The following is a 19260-nucleotide window of genomic DNA, read 5'->3' on the forward strand; positions in this document are numbered from 1 at the left end:
GTTCGCGACAGGTTCCTCGCAGGGCACTGGCGTCGCGTGAGCGAGCACCGTCCCTTGAGGAACCACCACCGTCTGCGATCCCACATTTAGGACCGCGATGAAAGGGTCCCCGTCCCCTCTTACGACGGTCTGGGCCGGAATCAAATGAGGCCCATTAACCCCGGCCCTAGACGGTCCCAGCAAAACACCCTGATCCCCTATGCCCTTAGCGAAGGGCTTACGAAGTTTGAGAGGCACTAGCATTTGAGCTCCCGGCGGCACACGAACAGTTTCAACGACGAACGCCGGTACCGTCGCGAACGCCGACCGAGCCGCCGCAGGGGATGGCAGGAACGCCATGCGCCGCCCCGATGGAAGCTCAATGCATCCTTGGTCGATCAAAATACGAATGGGCATTTTACCTAAGAAATCCGTCCCCAGCAGGCACGGAACCGCCAGCGAGGAGGAAACGAAAATCGGCCCCGACAATTTGATGTCCCCAATAGAAATTTGCGCTCGAATCTGTCCCATGATGCCGAGAGAGCCCCCGTTAGCGGCATAGAATGGGACGTTAACCGGCAGTAAAGGCCGGCTTTGTACGGGCAGAATATTGTAAATTAATTCCGAAATGATTGTCGCCGATGCCCCCGTATCGACCAAGATGCGTACTTCTACCCCGTCAATGTGTCCGACTACGGCCGACGACCCTGACGACGCGGCTACCACGCGATGGGCCAACACGGACCACTGTTTGGGCTCGATTTGAGTCCCCGCAGTGATCCGCGTTGGCCCCACGCAACGCGACATCGGCCCCCCGTTTGTTGTGGTGCGAGAGCGTGCAACGGGTAGGTGCTTTGGCCAAACATGTGTGGTGCCGCGACTCGCCGGGTCATGTTGCTGGAGCTTGGGAGGAGGAGGCCCGGCGTCCCGTCGAGCCGTCGTCCCGCGCTGTCGAGGAGAGCGGCACCCCGAGGCGACGTGGCCCCGGACGCCGCAGTTGAAACACCGCGGGAGCCCCGGTGGAGACGACGGGCGGTTGAAACGGCTTGACCCGTCCCGGGCCGACCGTACTTCTTGCGCCTGTTGCCGTCGATGGTCGACGGCGAAGAGCTCCTCCGTCGGAAGGGTGGCTGCAGCCACCGCACGCCCTGCCGATGCCCTGCTGGCTTTCCGCCGCAGGGACAGAAGGTTGGCGTGAAGGAGGCGCGCCGCCTGAAGAGAGGTCATCTCGGCGTCCTCCTGTGCGACGACAGCGATGTCCAGGTCGTCTGCCAGGAGGAGTATTTTCTCCGTGACCATCGCGTCCACGCCATCGTCGTCCATACGGGGAAAAGCCGTCTTAGCCAGCGCTAGGAGGCTCGTCCTGTATGCCAGGGGCGACTCCTTCTCACCCCGCTTGCGCTCGTAGAACCGCTCTCTGCATTCCGCTGAAGGTCCATAGACCCCGGCCAGCAGCTGTAGTGCCTTCGGCAGAGTAGACCGCTTCTCTTTCGGCGCCGATGTGAGGGCGGCGAGCGCGTCTGCGTCGAGGAGCGCCGGCAGCGCGCAGAGGGCTTCATCGTCGGACCACCTTGCCATTTCTTGGTGGGCGATGAAGCGTCGCTGGAAGCCGCCCCAGTCGCCCTCTGCACCAACAAATTCTTTCAGCGGAGGCAGCCGTTGTTGTAGCGCAGCGTTCGCCTTGGACGTCTGTAGGCTGCTATCCCCGGGACTCGGCTGTGCGTCGGCGCGAATGGCAGATGGAATCGCCTGTCGCGGATGTGATGACGCTCCCTCCGCTGGAGATGACGCAGCTGTCCCAGCGAGAGCGGTGTCGGACCCAAGGTTGAGCCCGGCCACGCCCTCCGCAGCTGCCGTGACGATGGCGGGAAATTCAAAGTTTGAGTTTTCAGAAATGGCGGGAAGGCGCTCAGGTTGACGACTCCCCTCGCCCCGTGGTGGACCACCAGCCCCCAGCCGCGTGATGTTTTCCAGCGTGGCGGCAGCGGCGTACAGTAGCTCCGCCAGTCTCTCGTGAGCCAGCCGTAGCGCGTCTGGCTGCGGCCCCTCTTCATGCCGATGCCCCGGTAGGAAGGCGTCGGCCCCCGGCTGCGCCATGTCTTGGTGAGCCGCCTCGGGCTCAACGACTTCAGCAGTGTCCTCCTCCGGTACTCTGGCTCGAGCTGTCTGACGTGTTTCCATGTCCGTAGTACTTCTGACACCAGATGAAGTACCGGTGAAGACGCTGGACACCCAGGTTGAGGCACACGTATATTTATTTTCAGCTTATCGGTACAGGACAACACTAGAGGGGGTAGCGGCCCCCTCACCCGGATAACTGGGGATACCCCCTAGCTAATCTCACCTATCCCCAAGTCCTCCTCTAACGAGCTAGTGGAGGCTAACTGGCCCGACACTGGTGAGTCGGGCTACGGTCTCCGGAGTCCCAGGGTCTAACCCTGGTTCACGGAACCACGCCTCTGGCTCGCTCCTCTGCAGCCCTGACAAGGGCGGCGTCGAGGGGAGTCCAGGGCTCTAGCTAGAGGATCTTCACTCTTCCTCCTTCGTTCCCAGACTGAGCCCCGAGCTCTCTTTGTCCTCCCCCTTTATACCCCCCAACAGGATCACAACCCCCCAGGCTGCCTGATGCGGACGTCGCTGCGGGCACCCCCCCCGTGTACTCCCGTAACTCCGCCCACTGTGTTTGTTACCCATTGGATCGTATGCACTTACAGCCCTCCCGTAACAGCCCTACATATATACAGGACATTCTACAATACATACAACTAAAACAATGAAAATACTGCACGTGTATACATCATGCTGAGTATTCGAGATTGGTGGGAAGTACGGTGCAGCAAAAACAGAAACTTCTTAAAGTAGGATGTTTCAGCTCCTCTATTTATACAAATTTCATACAGTAAACAGATTTAAAACACTAAAAAACAAACAACACCTAACAACAATAATAGAGGTTTTTTGGTGAGATCGTGTAAATATAAATGTGTCGTTAAACCCGCCACCCCCACCCAAGACAGCCAATCAGTAAGGCTGTCACGCAAACAGAGCGTGCGACTTCAGGCTGTCGGCTGACGATGCGAGCTGTAATTACTGGCAAAACGTCGCACTGAAATTGTAAATCTTGCAGGTGTTACTCTCGAACACACCGCTAAGTGCTGTGCTAGCAATGAATTGGCACGTTATGTTTACATGACACAAACCTAATTGGCTGTGTCGAGGTGGTGGCGGTGGTGGTGGTTTAACGCCACATTTATATTTACGCCAGCTAACCCCAAAAAAGCCTCTATTGTGGGTTAGCTTGACCGTCTATAAATGGACGCGTTTGCCTGGCTCACGTCCCCCAGGTTGTAGGCAACGCTTCGATCGAAGTGGCCAGTGGAACAGCAGCAGCACGACCCCACACTGAGGTTTCGTTCCAGATTGGATCATCCTTACAGAGAGTTAAGCGTGTGACAACCCTCCACTCCCACCTCCTCCGCACCTCCGATGAGCACAGCTGGCTACATACGGTGGTGAACGTACGTACCTACGTACCCCCACCCCTGCTTACGGACAGGGACAAGGTATAAAAAGTCAAATGATGTAGCTTCTAACCCTGAGCTGTTCGCCTTTTGGCGTTGTTCCCTGGTCTGACACTGGCGAAACTAGGCCATAAAGACAGCTGTCTCTGGTCTAGGTCAGTTTCAAAGTCAATTCCATGTATTGTCAGAGCACGTTTGTTGATGTGAACCCGATCCCCCTTGCAAAAGGTTCATATTTGGTGTTTGAACATCTGAACACCTCCTGTTTTATTGCCAGAAAGGTTAAACACACATTCTTATTTTTCATAGACGGACGACAGCTGACGCATAAACGCTCTCAACAACTTGCGTTTGAAAGCGCCAAACGGAACATGCCGAGCCCCCGCGCACACCAGTTCCATCACGAGCTGCAGTGACTCACACGACCGCCAGTCAGCAGCAAGTAACCAATTACTAAAATCACCAATACAAACCCACCCGGACGCATTTTGCTTGTGCATTCCCAATCTCTGCTGCTCAACAATGTACGCATGTACGTTGAACTTCTTTCATACCGTACGTAGCCAACCGTGATAATGGTGTAGTGTACAGTAGTGTTTTAGTGTATAGAAGTGTAGTGTATAGGAGTGTAGTGTATAGTGTACTGTATAGTGTAGTGTATAGTAGTGTGTCGTAGTGTAGAGTATAGTAGTGTAGTGTATAGTGTAAAGTGTAGTATGTATATCTATGGGTCTATGTGAGTCTGTGGGTCTCTGTGTAAGTCTTTGTATGTACTGTATGTTGAACTTCTTTCACACCGTACATAGCCAACCTTGCTAATCGGAGGTGTGGGGGGGGGGGACAATGAATGTGTTCATAGCCTAAGTTACACGTGTGTGTGTGTGTCCGTGTGTGTCTGTGTGGGGAGGCAGTGGCGAAGCAGTTAGTGCGCTGCGCTATGAACCCAGCGACTCGAGTTCGATTCCCGCTGACGGCCAACACCAGTGAGGAATATCTCATTTGGTCCTGAGCCTCTCCTAGGTCGACTCAGCCTCAAATGTATACCTGATGTGTAAACGTCGCGACTGGGGAGACAAAAGGGGCCAACCGTGGTGTTGGCCACCCACCCCCTCGTGTGCCGTGCCGACCTTCATAGGTGCTCGCTAACAGCACTTGGACCGACAGTCTGTTAAAGGTTATATGGGGGAGCTTTGTCTTTGGGGAGGCAGTCACCCTCCAGCAACAGCGGAGGGCAGAGAAGCGACGCTCACAAGGAGCGGAGCGCTGAGCGGCTAATATGCAGCGAGTTGGCACAGTAGGGGGCACACAGGTGGTGCATTTGCCAGTCATCTCAGTCGGTCAACCCGTGGCACCTGCTAGGTCTGTCCAGTGACCTCCTGCCAGCGGAGCCTACGAAACTTCAAGTGGCCTCAAAGTGGAAGCAGCCTGGCACAAGCGCCTTGATAACTTCTAAGATATTTAGTGGCGAGCGGCAGTTGTTGTTGCGAGTGGGTGAGCGAGTGCGAATCAGCGAGTTGTCGTGACCCGCTGTGTGGCGGTGGTGGTGGCGGAGCGGTGTGGATGAGACGAGGCTGTCAGTGTCTGGTCACTCAGGAATCGGCGCGTGGCGACGTTCACGCGGAATAAGCAGCCACGGTAGCAGCAGCAATAGAAGAGCAATAAGGAGGCGGATCACCGTCGGGAGGCCCACGATAACCGTGGCGCGGTGATTTTTCCCACCTTCTCCGTGCCGTAGAGCTCCTCCTTGATGTGGCCTCCACCAAACTCCTTCTTCACCGTGGCCCGGGTCGCCGCGTACAGCATCTTCTGACGCACCTAGGAGGGGGCGGCACGCGGGGTGGGGGACAGTGCTGGGTGATACCTTTGTTCTTGTGTGTGTGTGTGTGTACACACGGTCGCGTTTGCATACCCGTGATTGTGTACTGATGTAAGGGCAATAGAGCCTGCATGCAGTGTGAGGGGACTAGTGCCCACGGGAGGTAATGACAGGGGAGTCAGCCTACAGTACGAGTGTACTAGTGGCCACGGCAGGTAATGACAGTGGTATCAGTTGTGAGTGCGAAGGGACCGGTGGTTACGGGAATGATTGAGAAGAGGAGCGTGGTCAGGTGACGGAAGAGGACGGTTGAGTCTGCCGGTGGAGCGAGAAGGGGGGCGTGGCCTCGTGTGGGAGATGCGCGGGAGACTACACACGATGCTATACACGACGCTAAACACTACACTATACACTACAATACACCGCAGTATACAGTACACTATACGCTCCACCTCCATACACTAAACACTACTATAAACTACACTATACACTGCACCATTAGCACGGTTGTCTATGTACGGTACCTACACTGTTTAGCAGCGTGTGTGTGTGTGTGCGTGCATGCGTGCACGTGTGTGTGCATGTGCGTGTGCGTGTGCATGCGCGTGTGTGTGTGCGTAACAAACCGGTGAGCTGTCGGGACACCAGGTGATGAAGAGCCACTCGTGTCCCTGCGGGTTCTGCGAGTCGAGGCGGTACAGCAGGTAGCATGGCTGCTCGGGCTCCAGCACCGACTGGACCAGCGCGTCATACTCCGCGTCCCACGCCTGCCCCGGCCGCCGCTCTTCGGCCAGCACCAGCGTCTCTGTGCCTGGCGAGCGGCGAGCGGCGCGTCGTTAGCGTGGCCGGCGGCCACCGAAACCAGCCCCGGACAAAGTCGGCAACGCTTTCCAAATCATTTTTATTTTTATCACCAGGTAAGGTCCCCAAGTGAGCTACATAGCTAGTTTTCACAAGCAGAATGTTTATCGATGCTGGAGGAGGAATCCGATGAGCTACGTAGCTCTTATTCGTGGATGTCCAATAGGGGGCAACGGGGTCGGAAAGTGACAACAACAACAAGCAGTGCAACGACGCGGGCAGCAGCGCAATGTATAGCAAAGGTAAGCAAATCACAAAAATAAATTGAAGCTACAACTATTTATATTTTACAAGGTAATGCCCCACCGAGCTATGTAGGCCTTTTGCAGAAGTGGCCGCGGGCACAAATGATGGCTCAACGAAGTAGGCTTATCATTCTATATTTAAAGTGTTCGTGACTGTAAGGATCCATACTCTTTGGTTCTTTCGGTAAAGTCACGTAGGTGAAAAAAACCCATACATAATATTTCAAGAATTTATTATTTCTTTTTATTTTTAATTCTTTTTTCACCTACGTGACTTTACTGAAAAAACCAAAGAGGCTTACCATCGTCACGTGGAATTGTCACGGCAGCCAAACACTTTAAACGCGTGACGTTGATTCTGAACGTGGAGGGAAAAACCGGAGGACCCGGAGAAAAATCCACGCGACCACGGGGAGAGAGACACCGCAAAATTCAAATATACTGCAGGCGTCAGGGTCAGGATCAAATTCCCGACCTCCTGCGTACCAGGCGAGGGAGTTAAAATCTCGCCACGGTGGTGAAGCTAAGATTGACGGCACTAAACGTTCTGTCTGCCTGCAACGGGGCGGGGGTGGTTGTCCAATATGAACGATTGCAGCGAACGAGGGGCGAGTCAGTGGAGCGGCTGGTGGCCAAGCTGTCGCTGCTGCACGTGGCCGTTGCCTGCGACCCAATGCCGCAGCAGAGGCGAGGGTTGATGGATCACGCACAGATGATGCGAAGCTCCCTTCTATCCCTGGGCATTGAGGAGGTGCCGTACTCTGGCTTGCCAGGAGAATGCGATGCAGCAAGGTGTTGACTGATACTGTCTGCTCCCCCTTCTGTACGGGGATAGGGCGTTGCCCCCTCGCATGGCGTGGGTTTTCTCCAGGTGCTCCGGTTGCCTCCCTCCCACATGGCCGAAAACATCTTAATACGTAGAGAACTGCAGAGCAATAGTTTTGCGGCGGCTCACCGCCTGGCAGCCCTCCAGCTCGTGCGTCTGTGGTTCTGACTCGGCGATTGTGAGAGGACATTTGCATGAACGACGCGATATGAAATTAATCAAACATTTACTTATTTTATGAGTGAATGGATGAAGTGATTGGGTGGATCAATTAATAAATGAACGAACGAATTCGGGTAATGAATGAGTAGGTGAATGAGTTGAGTAGATGAGTGAATGAGCAAGTGCGTAGGTCAGCGGTTCTCAACCTGGGGGTGCACGCCACCGCCTGGCGGTGCGAGAAATCGCCAGATTTTTTTTAGAAAGTAAATCGAAAACACAAATTAAGCACAGTTACAACTTACTTTGTTGTAACTTATTTTGTTGTATTTATTAACATTATAAATTGTTCTCAACAATTGAGAACCCAAGGGGGTGCAAGGCTGCAGTAAAGGTTTAAGAACCGCTGGTGTAGGTGAATGAATGAGTAGGTGGCCGATTCAACAACTGAGTGAGTGAGTGAATGGATCACTGCAGCAGCGATGAGTGCGTGCAGAAGCGGCAGCGAACCATCGTCGATGGCGATCTTGATCAACCGCACGTCCCCTCCGCGTGCTCGCCCCAAGAAGTCGCGCAGGTCCTGGGACGCTGGGGCACAAACAAAGACAAAGATCCCCCGTGCAGTTTTACAGACTGTTGGGGCAAGTGCTGTTCGCGAGCACCTATGAAGGCCGGCACGCCAAACGAGGGGGTGGGTGGCCAGCACCACGCCTGACTGCCTTTGTCTCCCCAATGGCGATGTTCACACATGGCACTGCATATTCATTTGAGGCCGAGTCGACCTACGGGAGGCCCAAGACCGGTTCAGATAATCGTCACTGGTCTTGGCCGTGAGCGGGAATCGAACGCGGGTCGTTGGGTTCGTAGCGCAGTGCGCTAAACGCGACACCACCGCTCCCCTTTGTTCATTAGACAGCCATCACAGATACGGGTGCACAACACACGTGTACAAGAACCGCCGCTCGCCACCAAGTGGCGGTGACGTCACCACGGCGCTTGTGCCAGGCCAGGTGCACCTTGAGGCCATCACGTGAAGTGTCAAAGGCTCGCTGGCAGGTCATGGAACAGACCCGGGTGCAATGGATTGACCGACTGAGATGACTGGCAGATGCACCAACTGTGCTCACCACTGTGACAACTTGCAGCATCTTTCAAATCCTGCAACACTAGTCCTGTGAACCAGCCGGTTGCAATGATGTACATACGGGGACAAAGATCCTTCAACAGTGTTGGGGCAAGCGGTTAGCGAGCACGTATGAAGGCCGGCATAGCACACGAGGGGGAGGATAGCAAAAACCACGCCCGTCCGCCTTTGTCTCCCCAGTGCTGATGCTGACACATCGCACAAAGATACTCGGTTTAAAAGGCTGAGTCGTCCAAGGGGAGGCCCAGGATCAGTTCAGATAATAATCGTCACTTGTGTTAGCTGCGAGTCAACGGGTTCGTAAGGCAGTGCGCTAACTACAGCGCCACCGCTCCCCAGCAACACACACAAACACACACTCGCACACAAACACACACTCGCACACAGACACACTCACTCGCCGCACGCAATGCGTATTTCTGGTCGGACCGTTTATCACAAGGTCAGGGTTATTTAGAGGTGAATGAAATGCGTCTGCATTGTTTTTTTTCCCACGTGTTGACACGCTATCAATTTTCACAATATCAGGATTCTTCGCCTGGTACCTTTCCCAAAATGTATTCTAATCGTATTTAGCGCCTCTGTGCAGCTCACTGCAGCTCGTTACTTTCATCTCCCTCTCTTCCCTCCTCTCTCATCATCAAGATGTTAACTACCTCGCCTGATATACAGGAAGTCGAGGGTTCGATCCCAACCCTGACGCTTCGATATTTGGAGTCTGCGTGTTCACCCCGTGGTCACGTGGATTTTTCTCCGGGTCCTCCGGTTTTCCCCTCCATATTTAGCGTCACACGTTTAGAGTATTTGGCCGCTATAAAGGTCCATATGATAAGCGACTTCGTTGAGCAATCATTTGTGGCCAAGTCGCTTCTAAAAAAGAGCTATATAGCAGCACAATGGGTCTTCCCTGGCGAAATAAAAAGTTTAGTTTAGTATCATCACCACCCCTCTCATCTCTGACATCTTGGCCTGGTCATCCCTTCCCCCCCCTCCTCCCCAGCTCTCCTTCTTTCTCCCTGACGCTCATCAACTTTTATTCCAGTCATCCTCCCAGCAGAAGCAGCAGCGGCTTTTGGCTGCTGGCCATCGAACAAAACGGTGGTCACCGCATCGCGTGGCGCTTTCAGGTGAGCTTCTGCGGCTGTCTGGAACGCTCTTCCCTTCCGATATTAGGAAGCCACAGGAGCTATGCACTTTAAATCTAGATTGAAAACTCTTTTGAGAACTGCTTTCTGTGTTTAGTTTGTTGACCTTCCACCTGCACCTCCGATTAACGCGAGTGGCTACGCACGGTGCGAAAGAAGTTCAACATATATACATACATTAGGACGTGAACACGGGCACAACATTTCATCATTGCAACTTTACCAATGCTAATGGTTTCAACGCAGCCGCTGTCAGCTACGCAAGAAGGCAGTCTCCGAATACTTCCCAGTCGTCTATCGGCTTACTCTCAGTTTTGATGCACGTCCGCATATTTACACCTCTAAATCATTGCGTTGGCTCTTTCGCAACGTACAGAGAAGCAAGACGAACTGAGATGCATTCTGCAAAACGGAGGACACGCCTATCGTGGGCCCTCCCCACCATCGTCATCCTCAGCCATTGTCTATCCACTGATGGATGAAGGCCCTCCCAGGCCATCGACGCCACCACCGGCCACGATCCAGTGCGTGGTTCATTCCGTTTTCACTCCCGCATGTAACCTTATCTCACCGCTCCATCTCCGCGGTGGTCGTACCTCCTGCTGCGGTTCCCGTCATCAGTCTCGGCCATCGCCCTCCGTCTAAGCAACTCCCGCCCTTGCCCATTTGGGCTCCGCGGTGGCGAGATGTTAACTCCCACGCCTGGTACGCAGGAGGTTGCGGGTTCGATTCCCGACCCTGACGCCTGCTGTATATTTGGAGCTTGCGCTTGTCTCTCCCCGTGGTGGTGTGGATTTGTCTCTGGGTCCTCCGGTTTTTCCCCCGCCAAATTTAGAATCAACATCACGCGTTTAGAGTCTTTGGCTGTTGTACATTTCCACGCGATGATGAGCCACTTCGATTAGCTATCATACGCGGTGGCCAGGTACGCTTCTGAAGAGGAGCTACACAGCTCTGTGGGCCTTGCCTGATGAGAAAAACATCGTTTAATCGTTTAAAATAAAATATACTGTTAGTTCTTTTGGTAAAGTCACGTAGGTAAAAAATGAAATTAAAAATAAAATAAAACAATAAAAATCACGACGTTTCGGAGGCAACAAAAGTCTCCGTCATCAGGTGGGACCATCACAGCCAGATTAGCTGCATCAAGTGATGCATCAAGTGATGCAGATAATCTGGCTGTGACGGTCCCACCTGATGACGGAGACTTGTGTTGCCTCCGAAACGTCGTGATTTTTATTCTTTTATTTTAATTTCATTTTTTACCTACGTGACTTTACCGAAAGAACTAAGAGTATGAATCTTTGCAGTCACGAAAGCTTCAAATCTAGAATTAAAATAAAATAGTTCAATAGTTTTCATCTACTTCCCTTAAATTCGCGGAACTTCCATCGCATGACGTGTCGTCGTGTTGCCGTATCACGGCCAAACTGCACATCCGTGAAAAAAAAGCTTTTTAGCTCATCAGATTCGCCCAGTATATATATTCAGATTGTAAATGTTGTGGCCTTGCTCTCCAACACACCGGTGTGCTGCACTAGTAACGAATTGGCCACGTTCTGTTCATGTGACAAACCTTACTAATTGGCCGTGTCAGGTGGTGGCGGGTTTAACGACACATTTATATGTTCACGTGATCTAACCCAAAACACCTTTATTATGGATATACGTAAAGACCGATGCTGAAAATATTGTGAAAGGCAGCTGCAACACTTCCGCAGGTCTGCACCAAAACAAGGAATTGAGGGACTTGTCTTGGAAAGCCACAGACGCTGAGAAAACAAAACCGGCCGAGGACTACGCCCACCAGACTTGGCACAACGTGATCGCCCGCCCAAGGCGCGCGGTAGGGCCCCGTTTTTTTACGACGTCTATCTCGGATCCCACGTCGCCCGCAGCGCCGGCGATTGGCAACCCACTCCCCGCGGGAACTAACAATGCGTGTTTTTATGATTATTACTATTCTCCACGCCACAACGCTCGGGGGGGAGGGAGAGGGTGGGGCGCAGCGAGCGGCGTTACGGAGAAAAATGTGGCGATCAGAAAATGTTGCGGTCCGCGATGGAACGCAGTCAAAAGCAAGGCCAATTTTGCCGGTGCGTTAACGATTCATCGATTAAATCCCGATTCTTAGGCTCACGGTAGAGGCGTGCTATCGTGTGAGTGCGAATAAAATATTATTTTGCATTCGCAACGAGTGGCAAAGAAAAACTCAAAACATTCGTCGGCGGCACCGCCTTAAGAGGAAATACACATAACAGGCGAAGTTCCAGTCAACGTCTCTCCTTCGTTGCTGTGCTATTATACGTCGCACATTCAATACTTTTCCTTTCGAGGCCACAGTGTCATTGACGTGTGTTCGTTCGTTTCTCAATCCGCCTGTCCTGGTGAGGGTCACGGCGCTAGTAGCGTGTTGAGTAGGGCGGTCCAGACCTCCCTTTCCCTGGCGACGGACTCCAGTACAACTACACTATACACTACACTTTACTATACATTATACACTACACTCGACTATACATTATACACACTATACTCGACTATACATTATACACTACTATACACTATTACACTATACACAACTATACACTATTACACTACTATACATTACAATACACTATATACTACACTACTACACTATACAGACTCCAGCTCTTCTGGGGGAATTCCCAGTCGTTTCCAAGCCAGCCGAGCGACATCGTCCCGCCAGCAGCGTGTCCTGGGCCGGCCCCAGGGTCTTCGCTCAGTGTATCGAGTTTTTAAAAAAAAAAGTCTGCTCATGCAGCGCCGTCAATGCAGCGTCGCCACGTAAATTGTCGATCCGTGGGCGTGGGTGTTGTACATTAGTTCACTCGAACCCGACAGCCACAGACCCACGATGGCAGAAACCAAACTCGATTAATGAATAGAATTGTGACCTCATTAGTCTTGACGACTGGCCATCATCCTAACGAGCCGTGACGTTCACTGCTCAAGCCCACTACTATACTTGTTGAAGTCTCATACTGATCCATTTGTTCCACCCCCTCTCCTGTTTCCCCTTGCCTGGTACACAGGAGGTTGTGGGGTTCAATCCTGACACTGACGATGCCTGTTATATATTCCGAGTTTGTCTCTCTCATCATCATCACGGTGGCTAGGAGATGTTAACTACCTCGCCTGACCATGAGGTCTGTATATTTGGAGTTTGCATTTCACCCCGCGTGCACGTGCATTTTTTTCTGGGTCCTCCGGTTTTCCCCTCAACATTTATAATGATCAACATCACGCGTTTAAACCATTTGGCTGCTAGAAATGCCCACACGATGATGAACCCATTAATTGAATCTTCATTTGTGGACAGGCCGCTTCTGAAAAATAGCTCTATAAGCTCAGTGGGGCCTTACCTGGTAAAATAAAAAATAGTTTAACAGTTTTAATAGTTTGGTCTGCAGCACGGCTAACGATGCACAGAAATGATGGCATGACAAGTGCAAAATGCCACTTCAGAAGCAAAGGTTGGCAGACCGCGCCAGACCGCGCAGACATCTGTGAAAGCTACAAACCCTCTAAGCTGCGAGGGGGCCAGTTCAGCAAGTTTATTCACGAACCCATACGTATGGATCCTTGAGAATTCCGAGTTGAAAAAAAATGTCCATCCATTGAATGCTGAAATGCCTCCAGAATATCACTGCGTCTTTCTTTACATGCCAATCCCAATCGTTACGATAGCCAAATATAGTTGTCGTTTGTCCCCACGCGTGTGTCTGAGATCTTATCTGAGTCCTCAGGTTTCCTCGTACACACAAAACACTCAGTCAAAAGGAATTTGCAAAACACATCCCAATGCAGGACTAATAGGACATCAAGTCTCAAGACTCGATGAGGCTCTTATGGATAAATTATCCAAATTATGCATTGATTGTGATGGCTGCCTTATGAATAATCAAGTTAGGACCCAGCACACGACCAATGACACAGGTTAAATAAACAGTTCGAAGCAGTAGCGTAGCTCACATGGGGGCAGGCAGGGGGTGCCTTGGCCTCCCCACCCGGTGGCCACAGCTATGAGTTGGGGGCCCCCATGACAACCACCATGACATTTATTCTCACCAACAGTGGCAAAGAACAACACACACTTGTTTAAAACGGAGCACCCCTACAGCGTTAAATGTTCGAGACCGTGAACTTGACGATGTGATTAGGGCAAGAGGAGCCCGCGATGTATAAGAATAGCCAAGGTGCGACCGTGTGAGACAAATTAAATATTGGGGACCCATCCTGACCGACTGCCGCGCCCACCTTAGCTGACAATGTCGTTACTACGCCACTGGTTCTAAGAATGACATTTATATCGCTGTGGGAACTTCCATTATTAGCAGACAACAGCCACGATATTTGCTAAACATTTCCTTCGCAGAGGCTGTATTTTGATTGACAACACGTCATGGCATTACACTGTATTTGCGATGAATTGTTGCTGTACATGATTTAGAATGTTCATGTAATAATGCACAGCTCCTCTGTCAGGCCACTGCTAGATGAAGACCTGTCCCACACAGAGTTGTGGGTTCTTTAACCATACTTCACCAGTTGGAGTTTGGTGAAAGGGGGATTTGTCCAGGACCAGTTCGGATATCACTCGCCACTGATGTCTGCCACGACGGGGATTCAAACTCAGGTCTCCGGATTCAGAGCGCAATGCACTAACAACGATCGGAGTTATGACCGGGCGGGAATTGAACGGCGGGAATTGAACTCAGGTGGCCGGGTTCATAGTACAGTGTGCTTTACCACCCAGCCCAGCACTACATCCCTTATACATGTAACAAACATCGAGAAATCATATTACTTAACCACCCGCCCGTTTTTCTTGCTCACATTAATGCCCAGGTCACACTTGTCACAAAATTAGACTATTCTGGAATCTCCAGTTGCCCATATCTGTCAACCCATCCGGTTTACCCGTGTTCTTGTACAGGGAAATCGAGATTTCAGGTCCATACGGCGTACAGCCGTTTCGATACGGGCAAAAAAAAATGTCCATTCGTTTGTGTTTCTCCCTTGTGATGGGACTTTGAAAGATGAACCTGAGATGTATAAGGGGCACGCGGTGACCAATGAGGTCTGAATTTGTCTGTAATAAGGTAGGCACTGATAAGGGGTTGACAGGTTTGCACTTGTCAAAAAATTACACTATTCTGGAATCTTCAGTTGTCCTCACTGGTGAAACAAATAAAGTCGTCGACTTCAACGTCTTGAACTGCAACATACAAGGAATGTGGCTCCTGCAATGGTACGATTTTTTATTATTATTTTAGTTTCTCCGTGCAAGCCATTGGTGATCGGACGGGAGGCCATAACAATTGCGACACCTGGTAATCCGGGTTCATCTCGGATGGGCGGCTGCCACCAACCACTCTTGCATCGTCTCTGTACCATTCGCCTTTTCGCGATGTTCTCCGGTCTGACATCGGTGGTGAGACAAGGCCAGATAAAGACGACTGTCTCTGGGTGTGTAGGCAAATCAGTTGCATAGGGGCCGTCCATAAATGTCGTCACGCGATTTTGGACGATTTTTGACCCCCCCCCCTCGTCACACGGCGTCACAAAAAGTCAGGCCCCCTTGAAATATGACGTCACAAAGCTCTGCCCCCACCCCCAAAAAAATAAAACACGCTTCAAATCGCTTTAAACTATTGTCATTGTAGTGCGTATTTAATGTGGCGCTGCACTCCGATGTTGTAGGAGAAAACATTTATTAAAAAGTATATTTAATTAAGTAGAACGTGTTGTCTATATTTATTTAAAGTTGCGCATTTTGACGTGACGTCACATTTGTCAAACCCCCCCCCTCATCACACATCGTCACAAATGTCTGACCCCCCCCCCCTAAGTGCGTGACGTCATTTATGGACGGCCCCATATATTATTATCAGAGCATGTTTGTTTTTGCACGTTTTGCCACAAGCACCTGTGGTGAATGCAGACTTGATTCATTGCAAAAGATGCCCATTTTGTGTTTGAACATCTTAACAGAATTTGTTTTATTGCCAGAAAGGGGTAAAACCCAGTCCCATTTTTACTACACGCTTTTTTTTTAATCTCACTCCGTCTGTTGTTGTATCCTCAAATCTTGTAACTCAATTTTAACCCACTTCCCAATGTGGTATCGACTGCAAACTTGGTATACTTATGTCATACTGATGACAATACTATATTCTATCATAAAAAAGTAAAAACATATATTTTAAAACATTATTTTTTATATCTTATGTTTCGGCTTGGGTGTAATTGTCCACGCGAAACTGACGTTGGCTGTAATTGCCCACGGTCCCTTACGTTATGGCAAGCATCGGGCCACTTCCTGGAGTCGTGGAGTTCTTCCATTAATAGTACGGTACATTTCATTAAAGCGTGTTTAAAAATAAGTATTTTTAAATATTACTTATTCACACTTTGATCAACCCCCGGATCTCAGGGGTGGTGCCGACGCAGCCTCAAAGAATCCCCTGCCACCTGCCTCCATTCATTAATTCCGCGGCGAATAAATCAACACGAGCCATGGTCAATCCACTGCTAGATTGAAGGCCCCCCACCCCCAAGTTTCCGCCAATCCCAAGACGTAATTTATCCACACGGATTGATGATTGTATCGATACGTCGTCTCCTGGGACGTATTTGAAGACGCATCCCCCGTCTCCTTGAAGCCTTCAAGAGGCGTCCTGCCCAAGCCAAGCTACTGGAGATGTGGACAAAGAGCTTTAGAGCTCATCGGATTCCACCAGTATCAATAAATATTCGGATTCAAGTTAAAATTTTCTCTGACATAGCGAGTGGCACCGTGCTTTTGAATTGTTTGTTTCTGTAACGTTCTTACCCGCCTTGACTGGACACATGTTGAAAAACTGCTTTAGAGCTCATCGGATTCCACCGGTAGAAACAAACATTCTGATTCAAGTTGAACTCTTCTTTGACACAGCGCCTGGCATCATTTGACACGAGCACGTGCTATATTGGGCCCACGGGTTCCATTCCTCTTCCTTGTGTCTCAAGGTGCAACATCCAAGCGGGTATCTCTTAGGAGGAGGGTTCTCAAGCAGCATTTTGTTTAACTTTTACCTCGGGAACCAGTCTGTTGAAAGAGATTTCTGACGAAACTTTGTACGCGAAACAACAGCAGGGAAAAAAACTAAAATCTACGACAGTTGAGAACTTAAATGCGGGTTCCAAAGCTTCAAAAGCCTTGGGCGTCTTTACACGCCAGAGGCTTGCCTGGTTGCCTCAGAGCCACGATGCCGATCGACGCAGTTCAATTGCACGGCTGACATCAGTGGCGAGTCGTTTCTGAAACGATGCCTGGGTCTTGCCCCCCCCCCTTCCCGCTCTGACCGGCGAGGTGAAGTATGGTAAAATGTCCCGTACGACTGCCAGTTTTTTTTGGGGGGGGGGGTCCTTCCATCCAAACAGCAGATTAACAAACGGTTGCATAGTAACATTTTATCCTGTATATATATACACGATTAAAAAAACACACACGGATTTCCCTCCCCACAGGAAGCCAATCAAAAAATGTAATTCACGGTCAAACTTCCCAAAGTGAGCAAAGGAGCGCTTCCTAAGAATAAAAATACACCCCGAGTCCCGGCAAGGCTCTCTCGGGCACAAAAAACCCCGCGGCATTTCACCGTTTTAAGTTCGCGGTGAACAAGCCTCAGACACCGGCGGACTAACAAACAATGCGATAACTACAACACAGGGAGGAGGGGGGAGGTCTGCATAGCTCAATAATTACTGCGCGGAACCGTGATTTTAAAGTGGTCTCATTCGTTGAACGAGACTGCAAATCCGAATCGGAGAGCTCCACCCGGACACGCCGCTTAGCTGCGAGACGAAAACACACAAGTGGCGCTGGGGAAAGATCCAGCAGTGGATTGAGCAAAGGTTGCTGATATGGTGGGAGCCGGGTGTGGTGGTGGGGAAACCCGAGCGGCGCGGCCTGCACAGCGCGGCCGAGTGAAGCCTGCGGGGCCAGTCAGGCGAGAGTGGTGGCGCCCGGGAAACGCCTTGAAGGGGAGATTGAAGCCGGGACGATTTAACGGAGGAAAATGAATGGGACCCGGGGGCCGGAGACAGAGGAGCAAGAGAAAGAAGCACAGCCAGGCGCCTTACCGACTATGCCGGTCTGGTGAGACATGGCTTGGATTATCGATGAGTTGAAGGGAAACCGGGGACTCGGGCGAGACCGGAGACGAGGCTGAGCCAGGCCACGCCTACCGACAGCCGGGACACGCCCACCGACACCGATGCCACGCCCATCAAGCCAGGCCACGCCTATTTGACCACTATTTTTTTTATTAAAATCAGAATATTTATTTCTGCTGCAGGAGAAATCCGATGAGCTATAAAGCTCTCTTTTTTTCCCCACAGATGTCCAGTAGGGGCACGGAGTAAGAACGTCATAAATAACAAACAATACAAACGGTAGTGGTGCAAAGTACAAGAAAGGTAAAAAAATAACCCAAACATTCAAATAAAACTAAACCATCCCCACACCCTACAAGACAAAGCCCCACTGAGGTCTATTAACTTATTGTTTAAAAGCGACCTGGCCACAAATGACAGCTCAACAAAGTGGCCCATCATTTGGACATTTATAGCAGCAAAATTATCTATATACTCTAAACGCGTGATGTTGTTTCGAAATGTGGAGGGAAAAACCGGAGGACCCGGAGAAAAAATCCACGCCACCACGGGGAGAGAGAGAGAGACACGCTAACTCCAAATATACAGCAGCAGGCGTCAGGGTCGGGATCGAATCCACGACCTCAATAGACCAGGCGAGGTAGTTAACATCTCACCACGGGGAGAGAGAGACACATAAATTCGAAATATACAGCAGGCGTCGTGATCGAACCCCCGACCTCCTGTACACAAGACGAGGTAGTTAACATCTCTTAAAACACCACATACACATGTACTTGTACCGGTCTCTCCTCATTAAATATTTAAAGTACGCCTTTACGCATTCCCATCAGCCACACATCCTCACAGCGCCGCATTGACTCAGGGAATGCTCTGCACCGGTTTCGACTTTGAGTGTGCCATCAGCAGTGCAGCGTGCTTTGAGTCAATGGTGGTGAACTGCCAGATGTCACAGGCAAGGATCTCTCTCTCTTTCTACACTATGAGGTCCGAGTTTGGCGCCAAATTAGATAGGAATACATAACTCGCAATAACCATTCGCGTCGTTGTGGATAATATTAATACATGGCAATAAATGTTTTTCCTTCAGGTGTCCGTACTTTTATTTTTCCGGGAGGAAGTACGTTAATGTGGAGAGAAACGGATGTGTGGAGGTGCGATATTGCTTATTTACATTTCTGTCAACCCCTTGTTGGTGCTAACCTTATTACAGGCCAATTCAGACCTTATTGGTCACCCCGTGCCCTTATAAATCTCAACGTCCATCCTACAAAGTCCAATTACAAGGGAGAAACACAAACAAAGACACACGTTTTTTTGCCCGTATTGAAATGGCTGTACGCCGTAAGGACCTAAAATCTCGATTTCCCTGTTCAGGAACAC

The 19260-nt window shown here is 50.7% G+C and overlaps 1 protein-coding gene across 1 annotated transcript in view; it reads right to left on the bottom strand.

Moving 5' to 3' along the window:
- Positions 1–17956, bottom strand: part of LOC144946228 (twinfilin-2-like) — a 35691-nt gene extending 17735 nt beyond the window's left edge. Inside the window, exons 1-4 of the mRNA XM_078875090.1 lie at positions 17845–17956; positions 7918–7995; positions 5943–6127; positions 5220–5315 (exon numbers count right to left, since the gene is read on the bottom strand). Of these exons, the coding sequence (XP_078731216.1) occupies positions 5220–5315; positions 5943–6127; positions 7918–7995; positions 17845–17869 (384 nt within the window). The 5' untranslated portion in view covers positions 17870–17956. The remainder of the gene's footprint in view (positions 1–5219; positions 5316–5942; positions 6128–7917; positions 7996–17844) is intronic.
- Between the last annotated feature and the right edge of the window lie 1304 nt (positions 17957–19260).

Source organism: Lampetra fluviatilis, chromosome 40, assembly GCF_964198595.1.
Source record: "Lampetra fluviatilis chromosome 40, kcLamFluv1.1, whole genome shotgun sequence".
Lineage (NCBI taxonomy): Eukaryota > Metazoa > Chordata > Hyperoartia > Petromyzontiformes > Petromyzontidae > Lampetra > Lampetra fluviatilis.